The sequence below is a fragment of the Onychostoma macrolepis genome, chromosome 21 (genome assembly GCF_012432095.1).
Source record: "Onychostoma macrolepis isolate SWU-2019 chromosome 21, ASM1243209v1, whole genome shotgun sequence".
NCBI classification, from domain to species: Eukaryota; Metazoa; Chordata; class Actinopteri; order Cypriniformes; family Cyprinidae; genus Onychostoma; species Onychostoma macrolepis.
Genome location: NC_081175.1, coordinates 13,984,955 through 14,012,130, shown reverse-complemented (window position 1 = coordinate 14,012,130; position 27,176 = coordinate 13,984,955). Strand labels below are relative to the sequence as shown.

General features: G+C 36.6%; 4 protein-coding genes and 1 long non-coding RNA gene across 8 annotated transcripts in view; 2 read left to right on the top strand and 3 right to left on the bottom strand.

The window, feature by feature from the left end:
• Positions 1-377: 377 nt before the first annotated feature.
• On the top strand, positions 378-1,502 carry LOC131529234 (odorant receptor 131-2-like). Its single transcript, XM_058758852.1, has one exon. It carries the CDS (start codon positions 378-380, stop codon positions 1,341-1,343), a length of 966 nt encoding a protein of 321 aa, XP_058614835.1. The 3' UTR covers positions 1,344-1,502.
• A 725-nt stretch (positions 1,503-2,227) lies between these two features.
• On the bottom strand, positions 2,228-9,370 carry ppme1 (protein phosphatase methylesterase 1). Its single transcript, XM_058758169.1, has 14 exons — positions 9,090-9,370; positions 7,687-7,778; positions 7,487-7,581; positions 6,925-6,982; positions 6,694-6,745; positions 6,462-6,616; positions 6,137-6,227; positions 3,673-3,738; positions 3,433-3,559; positions 3,158-3,287; positions 3,034-3,078; positions 2,871-2,935; positions 2,734-2,801; positions 2,228-2,632 (listed from the first exon to the last, which is right to left on the bottom strand). Coding segments are annotated over exons 1-14 (1,134 nt in total). The 5' UTR covers positions 9,179-9,370; the 3' UTR covers positions 2,228-2,631.
• A 1,384-nt stretch (positions 9,371-10,754) lies between these two features.
• Positions 10,755-17,998, bottom strand: sms (spermine synthase). Of its 3 annotated transcripts, none has more exons than XM_058758171.1 (11): positions 17,782-17,998; positions 16,703-16,823; positions 15,990-16,077; positions 13,859-13,923; positions 13,588-13,763; positions 13,346-13,500; positions 13,173-13,262; positions 11,720-11,834; positions 11,554-11,633; positions 11,351-11,466; positions 10,755-11,059 (listed from the first exon to the last, which is right to left on the bottom strand). In XM_058758171.1, exons 1-11 carry the CDS (start codon positions 17,831-17,833, stop codon positions 11,029-11,031), a joined length of 1,089 nt encoding a protein of 362 aa, XP_058614154.1. In that variant the 5' UTR covers positions 17,834-17,998; the 3' UTR covers positions 10,755-11,028. The 3 variants fall into 3 exon arrangements, with proteins under 3 accessions (XP_058614154.1, XP_058614155.1, XP_058614153.1); XM_058758172.1 differs by having other exon boundaries at positions 17,788-17,996; XM_058758170.1 differs by lacking the exon at positions 17,782-17,998 and adding an exon at positions 17,023-17,136.
• Positions 17,176-27,152, top strand: LOC131528792 (uncharacterized). Its single transcript, XR_009267937.1, has 3 exons — positions 17,176-17,301; positions 21,873-22,137; positions 26,783-27,152. It is a non-coding gene; the product is annotated as an uncharacterized LOC131528792 (long non-coding RNA).
• The window catches only part of cnksr2b (connector enhancer of kinase suppressor of Ras 2b), a 38,035-nt gene continuing 30,684 nt past the window's right edge, over positions 19,826-27,176 (bottom strand). For both annotated transcript variants that reach the window (XM_058758166.1, XM_058758167.1), the window contains exons 15-22: positions 26,683-26,858; positions 26,484-26,557; positions 26,330-26,401; positions 26,025-26,092; positions 25,609-25,712; positions 23,934-24,456; positions 21,918-22,117; positions 19,826-20,801 (exon numbers count right to left, since the gene is read on the bottom strand). In XM_058758166.1, the coding sequence (XP_058614149.1) occupies positions 20,751-20,801; positions 21,918-22,117; positions 23,934-24,456; positions 25,609-25,712; positions 26,025-26,092; positions 26,330-26,401; positions 26,484-26,557; positions 26,683-26,858 (1,268 nt within the window). In that variant the 3' untranslated portion in view covers positions 19,826-20,750. The remainder of the gene's footprint in view (positions 20,802-21,917; positions 22,118-23,933; positions 24,457-25,608; positions 25,713-26,024; positions 26,093-26,329; positions 26,402-26,483; positions 26,558-26,682; positions 26,859-27,176) is intronic.

Here is a 27,176-nt window from a genome sequence, read left to right as displayed (position 1 = left end):
TAGTAGTCTCAAATCTTTTGGGCCCTACTTAGAATGACCCCCACATGCTTCTTTCTACACTTCTACCTCACTTTTGCTCCCTCCCTCTTATGCACCCAGTGGCACATACAGTATACCCAAGTGGTTCTGTCTGCCATAGTGTAACAGCTATATAAATATAGGTGCAGAACCGTTTGTGGAATCTGTCACTGGATCAGATGAAAGGCTGATGTCTGACTTATTGACTGAAGAATAACACGTTTGTGTCTGAGGTATGCTGCAAATTTACAAATCTCACCTCAGTGCACAACAGATAGATAAAGATGCCACTCAGATTTACACTGCATAGCCTACTTGTTCTAATCAGCCTTGTTTCTCTGTTTCTTGTCTTTCAGCTCATGGCGGACTCTAATGGCACTGAGGATGTCTCTTTCATTTATCAGCAAATCTTTAAGATAGAAATGGGTGCTGGGCCCAGTGCTAAAATTTCAGTGCTTATGTTAATATCGCTATTCTTCTTTTTTGTAAACTGTGTGATGTTCTTTGCCCTGAGAAGCAAGCGTGTATTCCATGAGACGCCGCGCTACATTCTTTTTGGCCACATGCTTATGAATGACTCTGTGCTTTTGCTCCTCACAACTATCATGTACACTATGGGCACGTATTACCTTCAAGTAACCAGAGCCATCTGCACTCTGTTAGTTTTTATCTCCTACTGCACTTTCCGTAACGCTCCTCTGACACTAGCACTGATGTCTCTGGAGCGGTACGTGGCGATCTGCTTCCCTCTGAGGCACTGCAACATCACCACACCAAAAAGAACTGGAATCGCCATAGGAATCATCTGGTTCCTTAGTTCTATAAATATTATAACAGACATTGTTTTTGTGTTAATTATCAATCCAGGTTTATTTGTAGAGGTTTTATTTTGCACACAAGAAAAATTGTTTTTATTCAAATGGCAGCTAGATAAAACTCAAGGGTTTGATGTTCTTTATTTTGTGTCTGTTGCAGTGATCATAATTTTCACATACATTAGCATTATGATCACAGCCAGGTCTGTTTCCTCTGATAAAGATTCTGCTAAGAAAGCCCTCAAAACGGTGCTCTTGCACTTGATTCAGCTGGGACTGTGTCTCACCTCTTTCCTGTATGCAACAATAAACAAAGCACTATACACGGTGTCTGACAGCTCTTCTCTCTTCATAAATCTCAGATATCTGAATTTTCTTATTCTTCTTATGCTGCCGCGCTGCCTGAGTCCTCTGATCTATGGTATGAGAGATGAAGCTGTGTGGCCCTTATTCAAATATTATTTCTGCTATCATTCAGGCAAAATACGGCCCTCTGTTAATGTACATTAACTGTATGACATAAGATGATATGAAATAATTTGCACAATGGTAATTGTAAAGTTGCAACAAACGGTTTCATCATTATGAATGCCATATTTAAACATTTATCTGAAAAAGATAACAGAACCATATACTTTTATATTAAATTGCAACTTTCTGTTGTTTAAAATTAATATAAATGTATTTTTCATGCTTTCTGTTATAATTTGTAAGTTCACAGGTTTTCATGTCTTACTGCTAAAATAACACATTCTCTGTTAATTGTTAACAGGCTCTTATAAGAATCATTGAAATATATACAGACAGCTTGTATTATGCACATATACACTTTATGCACAAATACACTTTTGACTGTAAAAAGAACACACTTTAAAGCTATTGTACCTATCAATATCTATCTACATTATGTATATAAAAATGTAAATAAAACACCCTTATCTGAGATTTAAATGTGCAATACTGTACTGAATTAACAATACAAAAATAGTAAAAAAAATAGCACACACACAAAAAAAAAATCTTCTGTTCAAATTTGTGCTTTTTGATGTATTTTATTATGTTTATAATTGATTCAATCGTAAGAGTAAGAGAGAGAACCGCTTCTCTTACACTACTGACCAAAAGGCAATTTTTTTGTTAAGCTTCTTTGTTGGTATAAAATTGCATGATATAACCTGTAAATCATATGTAAAGAGTGAAGAATATAATTTTATGTAATGCACAGAACAAATAACGGCTGGGTATGGATACATATTTCCAGATTTGATTTGGATTTATAAGATCTCAATCTTATTCCAATTCATTTTGTTGTATTTCAGTTATAATATCCAATTTGCTTCCACTGAATGAAATGTTCTCTCTGCTAATACTGTAAATTATAAATGAACGCAGACTGCGGAAACCTCTCTTTATTATTTCCCTTGAAATCAGCAACAACCAACACTTTGAACACAACATGATGCAATCATCCTAATTACAACAACAAACAAGCAAGGCATCAGAGGAAATGCAAAAGAAATCAGTTCAGGGGAAAATTAAAATTTAAATATACATAATGATTTGAAATGATAAGTATTATTGTATTATTATTTCCTGCCAAAATAGCCAAGAGAATCGTAATGATTACAGCAAACATACTTAAAGTCATACAAAACTGAATATAATTTAAGAATGAAGTGCTAAGAATGAGTTGGCAGCAGAGGCGTCACCATGGTTTTGGTTGTATTGTAACCCCGATGGAGAGCAGAGAGGGACGACACATCGCTGGATGAAGACTACGAGTGAAGGCTACACGTCGTCTGTTGAAGCAAACGACACACACAGAAGACAAAGGGAGAGATTAGAAAACAAAAAATATTAATTTTCTTTTAGACGATTCAATCAACACTTGACTTCTTACCAGGGGAAACCCTCTTTGAATTCAGTGAACTTGTGACGGACCATGAAGGTGGCTAGAGCATCAGCTACCTGCATCAGATATCACAGTTCAGAAGCAGCGAACATGTTTTCTATGACTGTGATATAAAACAGACATACTTTTTCTGGGGCATCTTCATGAACAGCATGGCCACATTGTGGCAGAACCTGCATCTGGAACTTTCCTAAAATAATAACAACAACCACAAAAGACATGAAGGACCTTCTGGCCACAGCAACGTGATGTGCTGTACAATAAAGATCAAGAATTTAAATGCTTTACCTTGCATTTGCCCAATGGTAAGATCTTTATCAAGCCTGTCAACACCTATGGGAGACACATTACTCATTAAGAGTTGTTTTTTACACTGAGTAAGTCTAAAAGACAAATGTCTAAGTGTTCTTACCAGCCAGCAGAAGGAGTTTTGGCACAGAGCAGGTGAGAAAGAGAGAAGACAGTCCTTTAAACCAGCCCTCCCAGTACTTCTCTGTCTTTGAGAGTTCAATACGCCAGGTGTACAGACATTCTTTCTTTATCTGCCAAATAGGAAAATCGTCAAACATTTGTACATAAAATAATGCTTAATGTTCATCGTGAAACATACTTAGATGTACAATAATGTAAGCGATAAAAAATATCTCTTATGCTCACCAAGGCTGCATTTATTGAAACATATAATACCTCTTGGTCATCCTCTTTCTTCCTTTTGTGGTTGGATTCACCTCCTTCTTCATCCTCCTCTTCTTCTTCAATAATGCCTTCACTGATGCTCTTGGAAACCCCTGGACTACTCAATGGCTCTTCACATCTAAACATCCGAAGACAACTAATCAGTGCAATATATACAATAGCTAAACATTTCGACAAATTTACAACAATTCCTGGAGCTAGTTAAGGGAACCAATACTAGGAAAGACTTACTTTTTCACCTGTCCAACCATGGACACTCGTGCAGACTCGACATTCCTGATCTGACCACTTTTCACGCTGGTAAGGAGAAAAAAAATAAAAAAATCAGTCTTTATTAGAGCTGGGAATAAAATAGGGAAGCCTGTTTCTGCCACTGAATTAAATAAAAAAATTAAAAAAAAAGTTTTTTCTCTCACAATTCTGACTTTTCTCGCAATTGCGAATTTACATTTCGCAATTCAGATTTTTTTTTTCAGAATTGTAACATATTAAACTTGCAAGATGTAAACTCGCAATTGTGAGAAAAAAAGTCAGAGTTGTGAGATAAAGTCGCAATTAGCTTTTTAAAAAAAAAAATATATATATATATATATATATTCAGTGGTGGAAACAGGCTTCCATAAAAAAAGGTTGTGTTCATTTCTTTAATTAATATTTCCACTATATAAAAAGCACAGCTAAAAGTGACATTATTTTATGGTCATTTAAATTAAAATGTATTATGTTCTGTAATTGCTGACTAATTCTAAATAAAAACAATAATTTGGCATTTAGGCCTGGAGCAATAATTACTAATTTTATCCCAAGATATATATATATATATACACATACAAAAAAATTCACAAAATTACAACCTATCATTGAAGTAAAACAATTGAAAGTGGTGGGAAAATCTCATTGTGAAATAAATGCTTTCTCTAGTTCATGTTGGCCACAATTATTGGCACCCAATTATTGCAACGTCCTTTTCCCAAGATAACAGCTCTGAGTTTTCTCCTATAATGCCTGAAGAGTTTGGAGAACACCTGATAAGAGATCAGAGACCATTTTCTTCATACAGAATCTCTCCAGATCCTTCAGATTCCAGCTCCATGTTAGTACTTCTTCTCTTCAGTTCACTCCACTCATTTTCTGTAGGGTTCAGGTCAGAGGACAGGGACAGCCATGGTAAAAGATTCATTTTGTGCTCAGTGACCCATTTTTGTGTTTATTTGATGTTTGTTTTGGATTGTTTTCCTGGTGGAAGATCCAAACAGAGGCAGTCAGGTTCTGAATTTTGATCTGTTGGTATTTGATAGAATCCATGATGCCATGTGTCTAAACAAGATGTCCAGGACCTCCAGCAGAAATATAGGCCCACACCATCAAAAATACAGCAGTATATTTAACCGTGGACATGGGGAACTTTTTTATTCCTGTTTGTACTAAACTCATCTGGTGGGTTTGCTGCCAAAAAGCTCTTTTTTCAGTTTCATCTGACCATAGAAGCCAGTGCCATTTGAAGTTCCAGTCGTGTCTGATAACTGAATATGCTGGAGCTTGTTTTTGGATGAGTGATTAATTATTATCCTGATGGTGGAAATGGGGATTTTCAATGCTATAACTCTTTTCTTACAGCCACTTTCTATTTTGTGATGCTCAACAATCTTGTTCTGCACATCAGAACTATATTCTTAGGTTTTACTCCTTGTGATCAATGATTAAGGGAATTTGGCCTTTGTGTTCCTCATATTTATAATCCTGTGGAACAGGAAGTCACGGCTGGACAATTTCATGCTCCTAGTCACCCTGGTGTGCTAAAAAATGTAAATATGAATGGGAATATACTTCAGAGATATTTTACTCATAAGAATTTCTAGGGTGCCTAACTTTAGCTATAGCTTCCTATATTTCTGCCAGAGGTCCTGAACATCTTGTGCAGATGCATGGCATCATGGATTCTATCATATACCAACAGACAAAAAAAAAAATCAAAACCTAACTGCCTCTGTTAGAAATCTTATAATGGGCCGTGTTTGGATCTTCTACCAGGACAACAATCCAACACAAACATCAAATTAAACACCAAAATGGGTCACTGAGCACAAAATGAATCTTTTACCATGGCTGTCCCTGTCCTCTGACCTGAACCATACAGAAAATGAGTGGTGGACTGAAGAGAAGAAGTACTAACATGGAGCTGGAATCTGAAGTATCTGGAGAGATTCTGTATGAAGAAAATGGTCTCTGATCTCTTATCAGGTGTTCTCCAAACTCTTCAGGCATTATAGGAGAAAACTCAGAGCTGTTATCTTGGGAAAAGGACGTTGCAATAATTGGGTGCCAATAATTGTGGCCAACATGAACTCTCATTTCACAATGAGACTTTCCCACCACTTTCAATTGTTTTACTTCAATGATAGGTTGGAATTTTGTGAATTTTTTGAATGAAAGATAAAAAGGATAAACAATGCAGATTTATTTTCACAGCCGCCTTTGTTCATATTTACCAAGGGTGCCAATATTAATGGAGGGCACTATATGTGTGTGTGTGTGTGTGTGTGTGTGTGTTTACAAATTTTAAATGTTAGGTGTTAAAAAACAATGTGCAATTAATCAAATGACAGTTCTAGGTTTTAGATATTACGGGACTTATTTAATTTTTAAACAACTGTCACTGGATATTATTTTCAAAAGTATACTGAAAACTTTGTACCTCCATTCGATTGCATTCTCCACAGATTTGAATGTTTTTGGTCGACTCCTCAGAAAGTTTTGCATGCTGTTCAAGGCATCCATTGCTGTACCTGAAGAATGAGCAAAACTACATTATGTGACTATGCTTTATATTTATAGTCGAACTGCCCTGAAATCAAAACATATAGCGGTTTTATAATGGTTTGGTGGATGCCTTACAGCAATAACTATGCAACTCCACTGACTGAAACTCTGAGGTGTAAATAAAGTTATTTTTCAATTCATGCACTAGTAAATATTTTTTCTCTCATCTGTTTTTGCTTGTGTGGAGAGTGAAAACTTACCTTCCACTACATCAATAACACAAAGGCCGAGCAGTGATGGCACGTGATTGGCTGCAGCCGTGTGAACTGCTATTGCTCCACCCATACTGTGACCAATAATCATGATGGGAGGTGGGTTTTCACCATAAAGTGCCTCCAACACTTTTCCAATATCCCTGAAAGAAAGTAACATTTCTGAATGAAATACAGCTTTGTACAGACCTTGAGAGATGAGAGAGGAGTATGTACTCACTTGGCCATTGTTTCAGCAGACAGGTCGTCAGGGTTCTTTACTTTCGTATCACCTGAATGATATGAGAAAATGTACCACTTGAAAACTGCTCAGTTAAATCATAAATTTTGTGTTCATCACATACATGTTATTGACCTATGTGATTATAAAATCAACAGCTTATGGTTTGTTATCAGCTAATTAACTAAAACAAAGACGTTTTCTGAAATAAAAGAGTTTGAAATCCCTTACCGTGTCCTCTGAGGTCCATAGCTACAACCCTGCAGTTAATTCGGCTGCATATAACAGACTGAAAATACAAACATTGGACAATATAAATATTAATAATCATATAAATTAAATATTAATATTATCTATTTATCTGTGTGTGTGTGTGTGTGTGTGTGTGTCTAATATATATATATATATATATATATATATACACAATTTTAAATCTTTTATCTGACCAAAAATATAATAAAACGGTAATATTCTGAAATATTATTACAGTTTAGTACTGTTTTCTATTGTAATGCAGTATATATTTTAAAATGTCATTTATAATTCATTTATATTTATATTATATAAAAATTCTTTCAAACTTAAAAAAAAAAAAAAAAATCCTACTACCACAAAATTTTGAATGATGCATATTTATACATTCATATAATATACATACTGTATATTAGTGCACAGACAACGTCACAAATTTTTCCACATCTGTCTCTTTGACATGCATGAAATACCATTAAAAACAAAGTACTATAATTAGTCGAGTAGTGAGGTACGGCTTTGTGAGATGACAGAAACTCACAGTGAAGACTGCCCAGGACAGTGCAGAGTGACCTCCTCCATGAAGGAGCATCAGGACGGGACCAAGAGAGCCACTGCTGTAAATTCTAAATGTGTACAAAGGAGTAAAGGAATGTTTCACAGAATAGAATGGGAGAATCTGAAATGCCATAGCACATGAGCTACATAAAGAGTCTTCACAACAATAAACAAAGGATATGTCTTTGCTGTTGTCATTTTCCACCTCCACGTCCTCCATGGTTTCGAAGTACTGACTCCAGGGCAGAGGAGTAAAATCTCGTTTTCTTCCTGGTCTGCACAGAGATGGGAGAACCAAACACAGTTAGTAACATCCAAATGTGTATTTTATACAAATATTTTAATTACTAGTGGTCATGGTTTTTTAAATGACTGACCAAAAGGATACAGAGCTCAGATAAAGTGTGCAAATGATCATCAATCAGAAGAAAGGTGATGGGAATAGTTCACAAAAGAGAAACAAATCCATCATTAAGGCGTTTTAACTTTATACCGTTGCTTCTGACCAAAAAAACGAGCTCAGAGTCCATAATAATGTTTCATCCTGTGGAAATGATCATCCCCTGTTGTCCTCGCACATCAAAATTCAATTACATTTTTGTTTAAAGCTATTTTGGACTGTTTTCACATAAACAGTGCTTGATACCTGCATATTTCTCTCCTGATTCAGATGAGATATACGAGGATAGAGGACTCTTATTTTAACTGGAAGTAACCGTTTGAAGTTAAAGACGTCTGTGATGGATTTGTATATTACAAATACACAGCTTTTCACTTCACAAGACACTAACTGATGGACTGGAGTCTTGTGGATTACTTGTCTATTACTTGAACTCTTACACTGACGGCACCCATTCACTCCAGAGGATCCATTGGTGAGCAAGTGATGTAATGATCAATTTCTCCGTATCAGTTCTGATGAAGAAACAAACTCATCTACACTTTGGATAGCCGGAGGGTGAGTATACTTTCAGCAAATGTTCATTTTTTGAGTCATTTACTTAAATCTTTTGTATAAGGTGATAATTTACCAACTCTGTTCAATATGTGGTTTGATAAATAAAGTACAAATCAGGTATCAAACACATTTCTACTACATTTTATTTGCAACATTTCTAGCAACTTTCTTTCTAACTGGTTCTCGGTTTATATGAGCAGCCAGACTGCTGTTGAATGGCGAACCGCTTGAGTAGGTTTAATCTAGTTTTGTGAATTCATTCAGTCGATTATTTGAAAAGATCTGACTCAAAAGAATGATTCGGACATCGCTATCGAGTGAGTCGTGATCGCGGTGGCTGGATGAGTACAGGACGCAGGAGGGGACCGCAGACAGTCAGAGAAGCACAATTTAATCGTTGATGGCTTTTACCTCGATCAAGACATGTTTGTCATTCCGTGAAATAAATATGGAAATAGTTAAACACACATAACGTTATAAGCAATAGACCCCGAGATGACTCGTCACTTTATGGATCTTCTAGATCGTGACAGCTAACAGCTCTCAGCGACAGGGTTGCTAAAACACCTTGTATGCACTAATGTGCATATGAGTATGATTAAAAGATATGATTAAAGCGTAAACTCACCCCATTCTTAATTTAACGTTAGATCCCGACTGCAAACCTGCCATTGGGGGTTTGGAGGCTAGCAAATTCAAATGCAACTGTTTCTCCATGGTGTGAGGAAAACAAAATCCTTTGAGCACGTAAAGCGTCTAGCCCTCTTTGCACCATACGAGTCCTCTTCTGTAAACAGTACAGTTGTACACTTTACAAATTTACGATAAATCAGACTAGATCAGCAGACAGGTACAGAAATCTATGTTCACAGGAGTAGTCTCCGCCCACCAGTATTTTTGCCCAGCATGCGCTATGGGAAATGTAGTCATTTAACTGTTTCTTAATGCTGACGCTTACGTGACGGCGCATGGGAAAGAACTACAACTAACAGAAAACACCAGTTGTAGCTCCTTGGCACGTAATCCAGCCTGAAAAATATGACGTAATGTAATACAAATAATGATAGAGATATTGATCATCGTCGTACTGTTTTGTTTTTGTCATTTAAAGCGTAATAATAAAAAATAATAATTGATTTCAATAATAATTGAAAAAAATATTGATCATCGTCAGTGCCCTTTAAAGGACTGCGTTCTAAATGCGTTCACAAAAGTGATTTGTGCACCTTTTCTGACATCATTGACCTCCACTTTTATAGCTTTATTGTAACATCTGCTTTCTGGTGTGACCATTATTTTCTCTAAAATAAATATTATCATTTGATTTTGTTTTATTTAAAATGTAAAAAAAAAATCAACTATTTAAATTAAAATCTGTTGATTTTATTTTATATTCACTTTCTATTTTATTAAATATTAGACGTTAAAATTGTAACTGAAAACCAATTTCTTTTCATAATGCAAAGCAGTGTTAACGTATTGCATTGCAGTTATTTTTACTGACATTAGTTTTGATGGTAGTTATGATTGTGAAGTGCTATGAGAAATAGCAATCACAATGATTATAATAATAATTGTGCATAGTATTTTCATAGGACTGGATCAGAGAACAGACAAAAAAAAAAAAAAAAAAAAGAGAGACTAGATGTTTTTCCCCTCAACTGCTTTAATAGATGATTATCACTCATTAACAGAAGTTACTTTTCAGGGCAGGATCACTGGTATATGGTAAAATAAAATAAAATAATAAATAATATCAACGAAGCACCGTATGGATAAAAGGGCGTGAATCTAAGTGGCCTACATTCAGTAAAAACTTATCATTATAAGAAAAAAAACAAACAAACAAAAAAAAAAAATCCTTGCAAAAACATCAAGCAGGGAAACCTACTTTGGACCTAGTTTGTGCTAATCATAAACTAAACATTCACAGTTCAGTAAAAAGAAAACAAGAATGAAAATTGCCACAGCAATGACTTTTTTCCCTTTTAAGACATATTTAGGGGCTTCAATAGACTATTCAGTGAAATCCCAGAATGCAACACTGCCAATGAACTCTCTGTGAAGCACCATGAATCAAATCACACTCAAGCCACAGTTACAAAAGGATGCAAAAAATTCAAACACAAAGGCCAACAAAAAGAAAACTGTGGATCTACAGTAAAACACAAATTGCTTTGTAAAATCTGAATCATAAGAGCAAATCCTCAAAGGCAGGAGTCAGAAATGTGTCTGGATGCTTCTCCACCCTCCAGGCTTCAGTGTCGTCAGCAGTGTCACTCACACACCGCACCACAGCGCTACCTGGAGGACTCCACGCAAACAACATCAAACCAACACTGGCAAACAAACAAAACAAGGAGCTCTGTGAAATTTAAAACACAAAAATGCAAATAGCCATGTCAAAACAAGGCAGGCTGTTAATTTTTTGGACGTGAAGGGACAGTAGAAACAGAAACAGTGCTTGGAGAGATATGTGCACGTCTCCCCTCAGTGCATCAGAGGGTGAGGGGGAAATCTTCACATTCCGGCAGGACTTGGAGGAGAGAGTGAAGGAGGAAGAGACATTACTTCTTCCAGATGGTGTAAAACACCCATCTGAGTCAAAATGTTAAGGAACAGTCAATTCAAGCGTTTCCTTGACAAAAATTTCAGTGGACAACAAGGAAAAAACGAATTAAATTAAAGCAAACATTTATCAATTTACAGTCATCTTGAAATTATTATATAAAAAAAACAAAACTATATAATCAGCAAATGTTTGACAGAAAAAAAAATTAATTTAAAAATAAATATTAAATGTTTTTATAAACAAAATTATAAATCATTTAACATAATTGTCATGATAAATGTATTTCACCACAAGAGAACTGAATTTAAAAAGGATACAGCTCCATATATGAGGGAACACACACCACCTCTTTGGAAAAATCCACTTTGCATGAAAGTCTCCCCAAAAGCTTTTCATATTCACTGAGCGCATCAGTCAGATTCACACAATTACCCTACAGGCAGAAAATAACATATTAGCATATTATAGGAATGAAAAATAGCTAAACATGACAGTAAATTGAACTAATTGCCCCTCTCACCTGTGTGAAGTACTTTCCACCAGGCCGCAGAACTCTAATGGAGAGGTCAAGGATGAGTCTCAGGAATTCCCATGTTGAATCTATAGAAAAATCCAGATCAACTTAAACATTGGAATACTTGTAAAGCTCAGTCAGAAAAGTGTAGCTGCATATACAGTACACTAACCTTCCTCAGGTGCTGTGGAAATAGGGACAGCTGTCAAGTCATTTATGACGTAATCAAACGTCCTCCCTTGCTCGGCAAACTTTTTAAGAACGGGAACGCAATCTTGAACCAAAACCTAAAACAAAAAAGGGGAAAATGAGAAAAAAAAATTATATATATATATATATATATATATATATAAGTGATATTCACTATTGGAAATATACTGTCATTGTTAACCATAAAGAGGTTGGCAGTTGCCCAGAGTTTGGGTAATTTCCCTCAACTGTCTACATTGCACTTGTTTCAAAAGCAGGAAAGGGGTTGCAACTTCAAGCATACAAATAGGTTTAGCAACTTTTGAATGGTCCTGAGACAGCCAAAAAAGGACAAATAAGTGAGAATGAGTAATACGGTCTAATAGAACACTACCGTTAAAATGCTTGGGGTCAGTAGGAAGAAAGTTATACTTTTATACAGCAAGGACTCATTAAATTGATCAAAAGTGACAGTATAGACATTTAGAATGTGACAAAACATTTCTATCTCAAATAAATGCTGTTCTTTTTAACATGATTCATTAGAGAATTGTGACAAAAATGTATTCTACTATGTGAAGCAGCACAACTGTTTTCAAAATTGATAATAGTAAGTAATGTTTCTTGAGCACCAAATCAGCAAATGAGAATGATTTCTAAAAGACCATGTGACACTAAAGACTGAAGTAATGATGCTGAAAATTCAGCTTTGCCAAAGGAATAAATTACATTTTAAAATATATTCAAATAGAAAACAGTTCTTTTAAATTTCGTTGTATTTTTGATCAAATAAATGCAGTCTAAAGGTCCTTGCACAATGAGTGCGTTTTTTCGTATTCGTCATCCTAAAAATTCGTCACGCACAGAAACCTTGCACACGGAGTCCGATGCGTATTAATAAATCTGTTGCAAAAAAATTTTTGTTGTCCTCTGTCTGGGATGGACACAATATTTCCTCTTTCATTTTCTCTTTTAAAGAGGAAATATTGGGTCCATCCAATCCGTCTCTTTGTGTTCCGTACTTTGTTTGTCATACAGTGCTTTGTGCTGCGATACGAAGTGGAACACCTTGTAAGTGGCCATTCTGGATTTTGGCATTCGCTTGTACGGTGGTTCTTAACTGTCAAAATACCTCTCAAAATGCTTGTTATGGATGTGAAAAATGCAGAAAATTTAACTCGATCCGAATATTTTTATGAGAGACGATTTATTTTTTAACGTGCGAAAATTTCAAACGAAAATTTTGGACTCTGTGTTCAATGACCTTTAGTGAGCATAAGTGAGCGCTTTTTCCCAAAAAAAAAAAAAAACTAAATTCGTACCAATCCCAGACTCTTGAACTGAAGTTTATAGTTACGTTTTGCTGGTAACTGGGGGCGAAATAAATAAGAGCTTTAACTTATAAAATGTCACTGCACAGACAATTCAATCCTTACCTCATAACAATCTCCCTTCAAGTTATCTAAAACGTTCCCACATGTCTTCCTCATGTGTTTCCGACATCCATCAATGACCAGCTCGTCAATGTAAATATTCAATTAAGGAAAGTAAAAACTAGTCAGACAGTTAGAAATTACTGAGATGTTTTCCATTTAAGCATAAAGGATATCTCAACCATGGTGATCATCTTTGGTTTGAGCTTCACCGCCTCATGGAGGATTCCACCGTCTCCTCCTCCCAGAATTAGTACCTCCTTTCCAGCATAGTGCTCTTTGCCGCTGCCCATAATGGCCTGAGTGTAGGGCAGATCACTTTCTGCCAGATCTGACATTCAATCACACTAAATTACCACATGTTCACACGACACAATAACCCTAAAACTAGTAAATAAACAAGACCCTTTTTACTTACTGACATCCCCATTAAGGATGAGTATATTGCCAAACTGCCGCGAGTGCAGAATTTTGATGTTCTGGTAGGCGGAGTCCTTCTCGTACACAACTTCATCAATATCATATTCCATCAGCCTGCCATCAGCCGTGGGCCAGTATCGGTCCACATCACTGCCTCGAACCAGCGCAGGGAGTCTGACAGGAAACATTCAGTTAAAAGATCTAAATATAATGTTCCACAGGACAATGAAGACGCTTTATTTATGGAAAATGATTCAGAATGAAAATACCTCTTGATCCTTTGGATATTTCCATCCAGGAGAGCTTTTAATTTCTTCTCCAGTGCATTCAGTAGCTACAAAGAAAACATTGTCTTAATTATGACCTTCTAAATAAAGAGAAACAGGAAGTAAACATTCTGGAATGGTTGAACCGCTCAGAATGATTTAGGATCATGCTGTTGTTTGTAACTTTCTATACATCAAAACAAACCAAAAAAAAAAAATCAGCAAATCTTAATAAAAAAAATGTTTCTTGAGCAGCAAATCAGCATATTAGAATGACTTCTGAAGGTTCATGTGACACTGAAAACTGGAGTAATGGCGCTGAAAATTTAGTTTAGTTTAATTTAATTTAGTCAAATTACATTTTAAATATTTTAAAATAGAAAGCAGTTATTTTAAAATGTAATAACATTTCAAAATATTGCTGCTTTTACTGTATCTTTGATCAAATAAATGCAGCCAAAGTGAGCTTAAAGGGGTGGTTGACTTTTTTTTTTTTCTAGGCTTGATTGTGTTTATGGGGTGCAGTCAAACATGTGTTCATGTTTCTTTTTTTTAAAAACGCATAATTTTTACATAATTTACCTTTATTCTACACTGCTCTGTCCCTTCTCTGATAAACGCCCCAAATATTTCCTGGTTTTAATAAGCCCCTCCCTCAGAAATACGCAATAGGCTCAGATTGGTCAGCTGGCTCAGTGTGTTGTGATTGGTCAAACCACCTCTAGTGCATGTTTAAACGCCCCTCACCTCAGCGGCATGTGCTCCAGTTGTATTGTAAACAATGGCGTCGTCTATATTGCTTATCAATTTGAGCCCGATTGAGACGCAGAGGATATTAATGGTTGTTTGTTGGTTCATACTTTTAGATACTCTGTTATTTGTAAGTGCTACTTCTGTTAGCTTTTAATATACAGTTTTATCCTGATCAAAGCTTTAATACAGCACAGCAACCGCACACACGTCCATGTATAACACTTCTCATTGCTATGTGAAAATAAGTGTATAATTGGAATAGTTTGTTGGAGCTGATCTGACGATGAATGAGAGAGAGAGAGAGAGAGAGAGAGAGAGATGCAGAGACGCGAGGAACAGGATTGAGAACTGCTGCTTTAGAACACTGATTTTGAAACTTGTGAATCCATGAGAATCATTAGAAGACAGAATCGCGATTCATATACGAATAAACTTTTACGTACACCCCTAGTTTTCTTCCTCTTCTCTAAAAAAGCAGCGCAGCATGGCCTCGCCCTCTTCGTTGCGTGTTCCCGGGGGGTGGGGTTTATCTGGGTTTGTGACGTAATGGACCCGGGAAGTAACTCGTTGTAGTCCCTACGAGCCGTTTTTGTAGGCATTAAACTGCCAGAATTTTAAAAGACAATATCTCCGTTTGCACTGAACTTTCAGCGCCGCAACTTTGCAGATATTGTTTATGCTCAAACAGCAACATTACACACTAACTAATGTTAAAAAAGTGAAAATCGCAATCAACCAAGAGACTTCTTTCCAAAACATTAAAAAAAACAAAAAAACCACAAATGTTTTGAATGATGGTATATAAACATTGACTTTATGGTATGATTGGAAATATATGACATTTGACATTCATTGTGAGATTTGCTTAAGAATAAATGTAACCATTTTAATTGTTCATCCAAAAATTTAAATTCTGTCATGTCGTTCCAAACCCGTAAGACCTTCATCTTCGGAACACAAATTAAGATATTTCTGATGAAATCCAAAAGCTTTCTGAGCCTCCATAGACAGCAACACAACTGACACATTCAAGGCCCAGAAAAGTAGTACAGACTTCGTTAAACTAGTCCATGTGACATCAGTGGTTCAACCTTAATTTTATGAAGCTACGAGAATACTTTTTGTGCGCAAAGAAAACAGAAATAACGACTTTATTCAACAATTTCTTCTCTTCCGTGTAACTGTCCGCCGCCATTCATGAGAGTTCATCAAAAATATCTTAATTTGTGTTCCGAAGATGAACGAAGGTCTTACAGGTTTGGAACGACATGAGTGTGAGTAATTAATGACAGAATTTTCAGTTTTGGGGTGAACTATCCCTTTAAGATTGACATTAAGTTATCAAGCATCCCTAGTATCTCTATCAGTTCTGTTAACTCACATTGTCTACTTGCGATACATCATCCCCTTCAAAACACTGCAGGTCAAAGGTCACCAGACCATGGGAGTGCATTCGTAAGATGGCAAACCTGATCACAAGGAAAAAAAAACAAAACAAAAAACAAAAAAAACGAAGCACAATTAAAACCTCAAAACTGCAGTCAAAAACCAAAAAGTGATATGCGGCGCTCAGGCCAGATTCATCCCAGCTTAAGCCTACACAAAGCCCCAACAGCTGTGTTTACAGCGAGTCACACACAAAACAGGAAGTGAGTGCCAAAGCCTTTAGATCAGATGCACAAAGCCACTAAAATGACCCTGCGCTCTTCTAAATGCTTTCCTTTGTTGCACAGAGGATGCACTTAACTGGCCAATCAATGGTCATCCTAAAGAGTGTCTGAACACAGGAGCACACCTGGTGTTTTCAGTGGGGCGTTTGTGTGGTCAGGCATCATTATTGTCAGTTAGCTTTAACATTATGCTTAGCTGTTACAGAGCAAAACTGAAAAAGCTCCACGGAATGGCCTGATGGAAAGGAAACTGGTAGCTTTTTTTCTAGCTTACGAGTCATTGCTAAAAAATTTGATATAATGAGAAGTCAATCATTCATCATTAGTCATTCAAATTCAGATCCCTCCCCCTTTCAGCAAAACAAAACTTGTTGAACAATTATTGCATACTGTGCCATCTCGCTAAAGAGGCAAAAGTGCTCACCTGCCATTCTTGCCGACAAAGGTTGCCAGATATCCGTGTCCCTCTGAGTCGTGGACGTTCTCTGTCATTTCCTGCTCTTGAAATATAGACTGCAGGCCACGCACAGTCGCAGAGACATCAGCTAAAAAGTGAGGGAAAACAGACAGATTACTTTATCCTCCAAGCTTTTCAATGAAGATGACTAACTCTAAAGCCAATTTTATTGCATATAGTTCTTCATTTGGGTCTGTTTTTGTACATTAAATTTAATCGCGGGATTCAAATTGCTCTTAAATAAAAGGATATCTTGCAAAACAATCAATTTTAACCTAGTTACGCACATCTACCCAAACAAGTCAATCCGTATTGATTTCCTATCGATTCTACTGTATAACGTAGGGTAGAATTGTAACATACGGATATGCAGCAATGCATTTATCTAATATAAAAATCTAAACACATAGCACGTGATAGTCTGCATCCGTGCTCACTAAATCAGATAAGGCATGTTTGTGTGTAATATCGAAGTATGATCGCTGCAGTGTGCAAGTATGGACTACTCATCTTATCGGCTTGCGATATTATTAGCCAGTGAAAAAGAGGCACGACTGTCATAAGAGGTGAGAGACTTTCAGAGCTTGCCAACATACAGAAAAACACTCCTTATTCAAAAATGTGTGTCACATACACAGGAGTAAGTTAGTAGCCAACGGAGTTGCGCGCTGCGCATTCGTAACAATAGGTAATATGTAACAGGAAATGTTTCTGTTAGTTCGACTGCGAGGGCATATATACGTTCATATATGAGCTTCATTCAAATGCAAGAAACACAGCCGACATTAGCCTCCGCTAACACCGCTATGCTACCCCCTAGAAGGTCATTGATCAGAGCAAACGTCAGGAGGACGTGCACAACAAAAGAAGCCATACGCTCGATTGCAATAACACATGCATCCCGTGGCCGTCTCGGCAATGCAACAGAGCGACTGCAGCCTCGCCGCTATTATAGAGACAATAAATCGCTTACAGAGCAGTAGCGGGGAGGCCCGCACGTCTGCAGTGCAACACGAGCTCTCGCCCCCTTCATTCATTTCACTCACATTTACCTGGCGCACGGAGCTTGAAGTCAAGGGTGTAATGTAGCACTGCCATGATGGGGTAAAGCCGTCTGCCATGCCTAGATGAGGCAGCCGGTGGTGAATCGGTGGAGAGTCTGTGGTGAGCGAGAGAGCGGTCACGCCGGAGGGAGGGAGGTGTGTGTTGTGTGAGCTCTGTCTGTCTCCGACTCACTCGAGCTCGGAAGTGGGTGGTAGTGCTGGGGAGGTTGATTCATCTCAGCGAATCGAATCTTTTGAATCCTTTCTTCACAGAGATTCGTTCAATAGGCGACTCTTTTAATTGGTACAGAACAATACCCAGCAAAGATAGAACGTTCCCATTAATCAGAATGTCCTGGGAACGGTCTTTTTTCGTAAATCAAAGCTAACCATCCAAGGTCGTGTAGGCTATGTGACAATTTAAAGAGAACCTTCTTCAGTATACACAGAAAGTCCTCGAAAATTATTTCTAGGTTTTGTTTTTATAACCAAAAATAACATTCCCAGAACGTTTTGGGAACCAAAAATTGTTAGTGGGTACGTCCATTTACACACAATAATCTAATAGATTAGTGAAAAAACTAATATTCAGTATAATTTACATATTTGTTACTTTATGTATGTGATAATTTCCAGTTTTGTTCAATAACTTTTTCAAGTGGGCCTTTCTGCATTATAGGTGGCGGCAAAAGTGAATGAGTCATAGAATTTTGAATGAGTCATTTTACTCGATTCAATCTTGACCGAAACAAATATCTCTCACAGACAAGCAGATATATTTTTAATTCATTTTGTCATCTGTTGGGACTTAATCAACTGCAAAAGTCATTTTGAAAAACTGAAAAACAATACCGCCCTTAATGTAATTTTAATTGCGTTTAGCCTATTATGTGGGATTAATAATTATCCTCTTTCTGCCTCTTTCTTGTGAACGAGAAAGATTCACTAAGCGAATCAATTCGGTTATTCGGACTGAAAGAGCGTTGACAGTACAGTTATCATGCCGTTAACTGAAAACTGAAACGTAAAGCTACAATAACTCATCTGAATGTGGCCTTGTAGGCGACGAACGATTCCGTGCACAGTAGTGAACACTAATGATTCGTTCAATAACATCGATTCGTTTGTAGAGTTGCCCTGAAGCACCCAAACCCGGTTTCACACGTGTAGGATATTTGTGTAGCCTACCCCTACTAACCATGATTTTACTACAAAAAAAAAATAAAAAAAATAAATAAAAACTACAATACTACACTTTTACCATAATAAAACCATGGTTAATTTTCGTTCTGCTGCAATCCAGTCACCATAAAAATGCCTTCTCCAGCATACAGCATTGGATTATTTGGAACAACTAGAATTATGACTGTGTTCCTTATTGTGGCAGTTTCAGATGGTAGTAATTCCATAATATTTATTGTATTGATGTACCACAATGTGACTGAATGATTACAATATTAATGTATCAGGGTTTTTAATGTTCTCCGAAATATTTCGAAGAACATTATGTCCAAAAAAACATGATAGTACCATGGTAATTTTGATTGAGCACTCACTTTAATCAGAACAAAGCTGTTCAGTTCTGGTTTTCAGTTTGTGTCATCCAAGGGCAGACAATACTCAGATTTTAATGAAAACCTCTCACCACACTCTCCATAAGAGTACCCTCATACGAGCCCTTATCTTTTCCCTCATAATGCTGGCCTTAATCCAAGCATTTTAATTGCCAACTGAACTAGAATGAGTTGCACGTTTATGGCCATGTGCATGGAATGCCTAGAATAGGCAGTGCCTGGGATCTAACCAGAGAATAAATATAGGTTACTGTAAGTACAGCCCAGCTGTCATCATCAGTAAGGCTATATCAGCTTCATATGATTTTCAGACGGTTTTTCAGTCAGTGATAATACACATTGTGAAAAACTGTCATCTATAATTTAGAAATACCAACTGAATCCATTGGACTGTTCTGATGGCCCAACCCTCCAAGAAGTAAATACAAAATTTCACACACTGGATACCAAACAAGTCAAACTGGTACTTAAAATAATGTCAAAACATCAAACAATTTATTGATAAAATTACTTTTTTGGAGATACTAGAACACTGGTGCTTTCACATGAAAGTTTCATTTTGTTAAAGATCTTTCAGGAACACATGAAAAGGAATTTACGCTTGCAGTTATCTTCAGATAACACATAGTTGAGCATACAAAACAATGTACAAACATCTCAATAAATATCATGCTTACAAAAATAGACAGTGTTAAACTAATTAATTGTTTTAGTTCAACATTATTGCAAGAACCTTGCTGCTAGGGTGCAAACGGTCAGAATATTACAACATACATTATATACAACAAACCTAGGCTTTCGACACTCACCCGAACACAGACACGCAATCATTGCATCCTGTCAATCCTGCTCTTACACTCATAGTTACATTTACCATTGAAAAATGTTAGTTTCAGTGAAGCTGGAATTAACACTCTCAGTTAAGACACATCACAGACAGGAAATCTATTGACTAGACAATGGCCATGCAAATCAGATTTAGAACAAAATAATTTCTATATCAGTAGTTTTATTCTTTTATCCCTGTGTTTTTTTCTCTTTCAGTCATGAGAGACTACTGTAGGGTAGAGTTTATTGGAAGTGCAGTTATTTGGTCCCAGAGAGAGGCCAAAGTCATTATTACGAACACAAATAATTCAAGAGAAAATAACTTTACATACAAAATAATGCAGATATTACCATGTGCAATAACATAAAGCAAAGAAAGTGAGTGCAACGAGAGGAAATTCATGAATGCTGCAACAGAGTAAAAGAGTGAGAAATATTCCTTAGGAAAGACGTAGATGTTTGATAAAAGCGACTAAGATGAGCCCTCCAGGGAAAGAGAGCGGATCTTTTTTTAGCAGATATGGCTGAAATGACTGGTGCTGTGCCCTGCTGTGTTCTCTGTTTCTCTGGCTACACATCCCGATGGATGATCTTAGTCTCTGCCTCTTGAAGAGGGATGTCCTGTCAAAACAAGACACCACGTTTAATGATGTGTATTAAATTATGCAACACGTCTATGATCATAAGACATAAAACAAAGAAGTTTTTTCAAAGCTGAAACACAGACAGGCTAGTTTTTTTTGATGTGAAAGTTATGGCCAAAAATGCCTCTGGTAAACATAAGAAGAAATGTAGTGCATTTAAAGCTGCCGAGCAGAAGCTTCATGGCATCTTTCAAAAAAATATTTGCATCTTTGATTATAAAGTTTTAAAAAATGTCCGTTTAATTAAATTTCACCCACTGAAGATCACTTGCTTTAAACTGAATATTATGTCATTCTAATGTACATGCAACTTTGAAAATCAAATAGACATCCTTTTTCTGTGGATGTCTGGATGTTAAAAAACTGGGAACGCTTTACGAAATGGTTTAATTTGTTTAGTTAAAGTTAAAAATTAGTTAATGCATTAGATATCATGAAGAATGAACAACATTTTAACAACATTTATTAATCTATGTTATGGGTAGTTTCTGAAATACACTGTTCTATTATTCATTCTTAATTCACTTTTTTTCATAATACATTAAATAAGTTCAGACAGTGATTGGTTTATAAAAAAAAATACAGTTAACTGCTCAAAAGTGACAGTAAAGACATTTATAATGTTAGAAAAGATTTCTACTTAAAATGTTTATTTAAACTTTCTATCCAAAAAATCATTAAAAAATTATGATTTGAGAACCAAATCAGCATATTAGAATGATTTCTGAAGGATCATGTGACACTGAAGACTGGAGTAGTGATGCTGAAAATTCAGTTTTCAGTCACAGGAATAAATTACATTTTAATGAATATATTAAAATAGAAAACAGTTACTTTAAATTGAAATAATATTTCACAATATTACTGTTTTTACTGTATTTTCGATCAAATAAATGCAGCCTTGGTGAGCAAAAGAGACGGCTTTAAAAAAAAAACCCTGAATTTAATGTGTCTAAATATTAGGTTAAGATTTTGGGATTTAAAAACACAATCACTAAACTAACTACATCTTATCTTATGCTATGAACTACGTTTTTTTTGTGATCAGGTTGCTTAAGCAGTAAACCAGGACGTGAATTGATGAAAGCTGTACCTTGAATGAGTTTTGAAGGATCCGCAGGCGGTGCAGCTTTTCATTGAGTAACGGATCATTGCAGCGGCGGACGAATGATCGCTTGTACTCTAATCGAGAAGAGGACCTGTGCTCATTGACAGGCGATAGACTAGTCCTCTCCAGAGCCCTGTACAAATCCCCCAATGAGTCAGCCTGGTGCCTGCGCTCCCGCTCGGGACCTACAGAGGGCGGTGAAGAGGTACTTACAATGCAATACACCAGAATTATTACATGCAACTTAACTTTAAAACGAATGGTTTTGTAATGGTATCAATAGTGGTTATTTAAATAATTATCATAAAGCATGTAAATATATTAATATGGTACTGTATGCATGTCATTATAGGCTAGGTTTAAAATCCATTTACATATAGCCTATAACAGGGATTCTCAGCTCTGTCCCTTGCTATAGTATAACACAGCAGAATTGTAATTATCATATTAGCTGTTCTCATTAGGGAATTACATGTTAGAATAACTATAAGGGATCCCAGTGTGCAAGAAAGAGAGAGAGAATGGCCCTAAGCCACATTCCTCCGTTCCATCCTGAGACGACATTAACACGGACTGAAGGGACTCCTCCTCGTGTGCTTTGAGGCACAGTATAGTTCTGAGGAACAGTGAATGTGTGGAACAGAAAGGAGGGATGAAAAAGGATAGACAGGGATGAGAGCTGTCACGTTGGATTAGAAGGGCTGCACCTAATATGAGGCTATTGGAGGTCTTAAGGGAGATGGGTATTCAGCTGAGATTTGCAGCTACAGTGCATCTGAATCAAGCAGCAATATGTTCATCATTACAGGCTACGATACAGATAACTGAAGCGCTGAAGCAAAATGCAGCATCCTCTAACATAACATTTAGCAAAAAAATAAATAAATCTATCATGACACCTAATAAAAGACAATATTACGATGAGTACAGATATTGTCAGCTTGCTATCAAGCCATTCTCAAAACTACAGAAGTGATTCTATAGCATACACAAAATTTGTTTTAAAAAAAATACAAATCAATCAATATTTCACCAACAATATTTTACACTGATCCAACAAAAGCATTCACAGGCAAAATCAATTACTTATTTTTTAGATAAGAAATGTAAAGCTAAACATTTACAAGTTGCGCAAAACAAAGATGAAAACAATTTTCCATACGCACATAAAAACTTTGCATAAATATAATGTAAAAAAAAACAATATATAAAAATACAAATAATAATGATAATAATATATTTTTAATATATAAACATATATGAATAACATTATTAATATTATTGTTATTATTATGCTAAAATATTAATACTGAATAAAAATAAGGTTTAGAATAATGTTAAAATAATCGGTATCAGATTATCTATTAATAAAATTATTATTATGATTATTAAAATATTTATAAAATTTAATCAAAATGTATTTTAGTTGATCATTATTAAAAGATGAATAAAATTCCACACTACTACTACTACTACTATTATTATTATTATTATTATAAAATTCTAAAATTTAAATACTGAATAAAAATAAGGTTTAAAATAATGTTAAAATAATCAGCATCAAATTAATTATTAATCATTAGAAATGATTTACAAAAACTATTATTATTATTATAAATATTAATCAGAACTAAAACTAATTCTGAATATTAATTAAAAATAATTGCAGTATTGTTATCTTATTTACAGTAGTTATAATAATAATCTGAAAATATTTAGTGTTCAAATATTATGAATATTTACATAATAATAATAATAACAACAACAAATATATATGTTTTTTTTAATTATTATATTCATAAAATGTATTCAAAATGCATATTGGTTTACTACTATTAAAAACATGTTTGAAACTGAAGGGAAATCATGATAAGCAGGCACACCTTTAAAACATGACTCACATACCTTTGCCTACACATGCTAACTCGCCCACTAACTTGCCTCTGCATATGTAGGCACAGTTAGAAACACACACTTCTCACGAGTTCTCAGTTTCCTGACCTGTGTCTCTGGCATGGGCCCGGCCCAGGTGGTAGAGCTGTGCATCTGCGTGTTCAGCTGCACTGCTGGCAGCCAGGATGGCATGAAGACCACTGTCACGGGGCAAGGTGAAACTGCGGTGCTTGCTTCCTACTCCACCACCTTCTAATCCTTCTCCTCTTCCTAAAGCTGTGATGGGCTTTTGGCTGGGCTGGGTGGGCGTGATGGGCGGGACGTAGTGTTCTGGTGGCAGCCCGTGCTGGGCGGGGAGCGTCGACTGGCGGCGGAGCTCCACAGGCACGCCTCGACTGGGATCGATGAACACGGAGTCGTCCAATGGCAGAGTCTGCAGGAAATGGAGGCCTGAGCTGGTGAGGGGCGTCTCGATGAGGTCCTGCCATGAACGCCGCTGGCTGGCAGACTTTCTGCCAGGGGAGCTTGCGCTGCTCACGCTGCCCCCATGTGTCTCGGAGAGCGGGGAGCGGGACTGGATGGTCTCCGTGGAGGGTGGGCGGATGTGTTGGGACTCCTGGAATGGACTTGCCTGGAATCAACATCATGCAAGGTCCTTTTAGTTGGTATATTTACGACTTAGACGTTGGTGCAACAAGAAGCATAAATCCAGAACGAAGGACAACTATAACAAGAGGGGCATTTATATCCCTGTTTTCCATTTTCCTCTTTTACAAGCTCACTGCTGTCACCCTTAGTTATGCTCTGCCTGAATGGAACGATCTGAGACAGAAACACATTACGCACACACAACTCTCCCTCGTAGGATTATGGGACTGATCTGTGTCTCCTTCATAAAGATTACAGAGGTCCTCTTTAAAAAAAGTGCCTTTTGACTATGAATTTACAGCGGCCACAATCACCCCTTGAGTCTAAATAATTAATGTGTCCTTCATCTCCATTCTCTCCACCCCTTCACACCTCATTCTTCATCCTGCTCTCCCTCCCTCTCTGCCCTTCTCTTGTCTTTCTGCATTGTTTCACCTCATTTGTTTCCTTCAGTCTTAGTTTTATTTATACAGAATGCACTACTGTTCAAAGGTTTGGGGTCACTCATTTTTTTTAAAGAAATTAAAACTTTTATTCAGCAAGGGTGTATTAAATTGATCAAAAATTACAGTAAAGGCATTTATAATGTTACAAATGATTCCTATTTTAAATAACTGCTGCTCTTTTGAACTTTTTATTCACTGAAGAATTAAAGTACATCAAGGTTTTCTCAAAAATATTAAGCAGCACAACTGTTTTCAACACTGATAATAAGAAGAAATGTTTCTTGAGCACTAAATGAGCATTAGAATGATTTCTGAAGGGTCATGTGACAGACAAGACTGGAGTAATGGATGCTGAAAATTCAGTTTTGCCATCACAGGAATGAATTATATTTTAAAATATATTCAAATAGTTATTTTAGAGTTATTTTAAATTATAATAATATTTCATATTAATGTATTTTTCATCAAATAGATGCACACTTGGTGAGCATATAAATGTTTTTCTTTCAAAAACATTACAAGTATTTTAAACTTTTAAACAGTAGTTTAGGGAGACATGATTTAGCATGGAGCGAGGAGGACTCAAGAGTATCCAATATGACACGAGTAACACTTAATAATCAGCAAGAATTCACACAGTCTGAACACAGGAACCCAGGCAACACAAAAGAAAGAAAGACAAGACTTACTGAGGTGGAGTGAGGGTAAGTGTCATATGGAGGTGGAGGGCTATCCTGTTTGGGTGTTGAGGACATGTGATCAGCGTCTTCATGGTCGCTCTCGCTCCAGTAGTCTGAGAAAACGACAGCAAATATCCATTAAACACATGAGGAGTCCAAGAATAATGACATTTGAAGGCTGTGGAAAACAGCAATTTATTTAAAAGATGTTTGTGTTTGTATCGTTTTAGTATTTATTAAGAATAAAATATACTGACAAATAAACATAAATGACTCTTTTTACACTCAAATGCCACATTCATGCATCCAACATGTTGTACTTGATATGCATATATTTATAGGACGTGCAGACCAGACCACACAAAGTCATAGTGGGAGAATAATTGATCCGACAGGCTTAGCGGAGCATGAAGGCATCTTCTCACCATGATCCTGTCGAATCCTCTTCTGCTCCGTGTGAGCTGTTGCCGCCATGTTCAGTCGACTGAGCCACCTGCGAGCAAACATAAAAATTAAAAAAAAGTTACCTGGGGAGTTCTTCTCACTGCTGAAATGCCGAGCTGAGTCTTTCGGGATGTCGCTAAAATTAGTAGCTTTGATCAGCTCATGGAACATTAAATGAGATTCGGGAGCCTGACTAGAGCATTCATGAGGAATTGACAATGTTTCAGATTACATTATGAGTCTCTTTTGTTTCTATGGCATGTTGGAATATTTCTTTTCATCTTACCTATTCATATCATCCATATTGTCCGCCGCAAAGTAGAAGCTTTTGATTTTAGGATGGCAAGCCTTAAAAGCACTGAAAACAGGCAAGAGATACAAGCTCAGCATTGTATGAAAAGCTGCACTAAAGCTTTTTTATTTTATTCTACTATACTCACAACTTTTTGCGACATTCGTTGGCCTGATCGATGTTGAACTCAGGCAGGCTGACGAAGCCCTCTGCTTTCTCATCCTGAGAAAGAACAGAGATGAGAAACTGAGATATACTGATGAAGCAGGGAGTTTATGTAGGCAGCCTAATGGGTCATTTTGTGCTGTGGCATTTCATCATGCAGATTAATGACCTCATGCCCTCACCTCTTCATTGGTGTACCAATATAGGCAGGCATCTTTCAGCACAACCCAGTACTTCTTCCATTTCTGAGAGAAGTAACTCTTTGCATCCTTCTTCTTCCAGAGCCAGCCCTCACAATCACCCTGACCCAAGTCCCTGCAGGAGATTCGCCGCTTACTAATGGAGGGCAGGGATCCAGCTGAGAAGGACAAAGAGAGAGAGAGAGCAGAGACGTCAGCGTGGGCAATATAAATGAAAGGACTGGCAGGAATAGTATCAAAACAGTGGCTTTTTGATGTACTGCCATATAATGGCAGAGAAATGTCTTGACATAGTAATTACTCGGAGTGAGAATGTGTGATTGGATTTGTGTAGGAAAGAAATAACTGCACTGCACTGCAAAAAAAAAAAAATCCTTTCTCAATCAGTATTTTGAGGAAAGATAAAAAAGGGAAAAATTCTGAAAACAATTCTTAAAATGAATCATTTTAGTATAAATGGCTTTAAAATTAAATTT

Coding starts and splice junctions, on each gene's coding strand:
- LOC131529234 (XM_058758852.1), top strand. CDS start 378: ATGGCGGACTCTAATGGCACTGAGGATGTCTCTTTCATTTATCAGCAA.
- ppme1 (XM_058758169.1), bottom strand. CDS start 9,178: ATGGAGAAACAGTTGCATTTGAATTTGCTAGCCTCCAAACCCCCAATG. Junction 6,617..6,693: donor TCTGCTGAAACAATGGCCAA/GTGAGTACATAC, acceptor ACTTTCTTTCAG/GGATATTGGAAAAGTGTTGG. Junction 3,288..3,432: donor AGAAAGAGGATGACCAAGAG/GTATTATATGTT, acceptor CCTATTTGGCAG/ATAAAGAAAGAATGTCTGTA.
- sms (XM_058758170.1), bottom strand. CDS start 17,116: ATGCATTGCTGCATATCCGTATGTTACAATTCTACCCTACGTTATACA. Junction 13,764..13,858: donor AATATCCAAAGGATCAAGAG/GTATTTTCATTC, acceptor GTTTCCTGTCAG/ACTCCCTGCGCTGGTTCGAG. Junction 11,467..11,553: donor GTGGAAAGTACTTCACACAG/GTGAGAGGGGCA, acceptor TTCTGCCTGTAG/GGTAATTGTGTGAATCTGAC.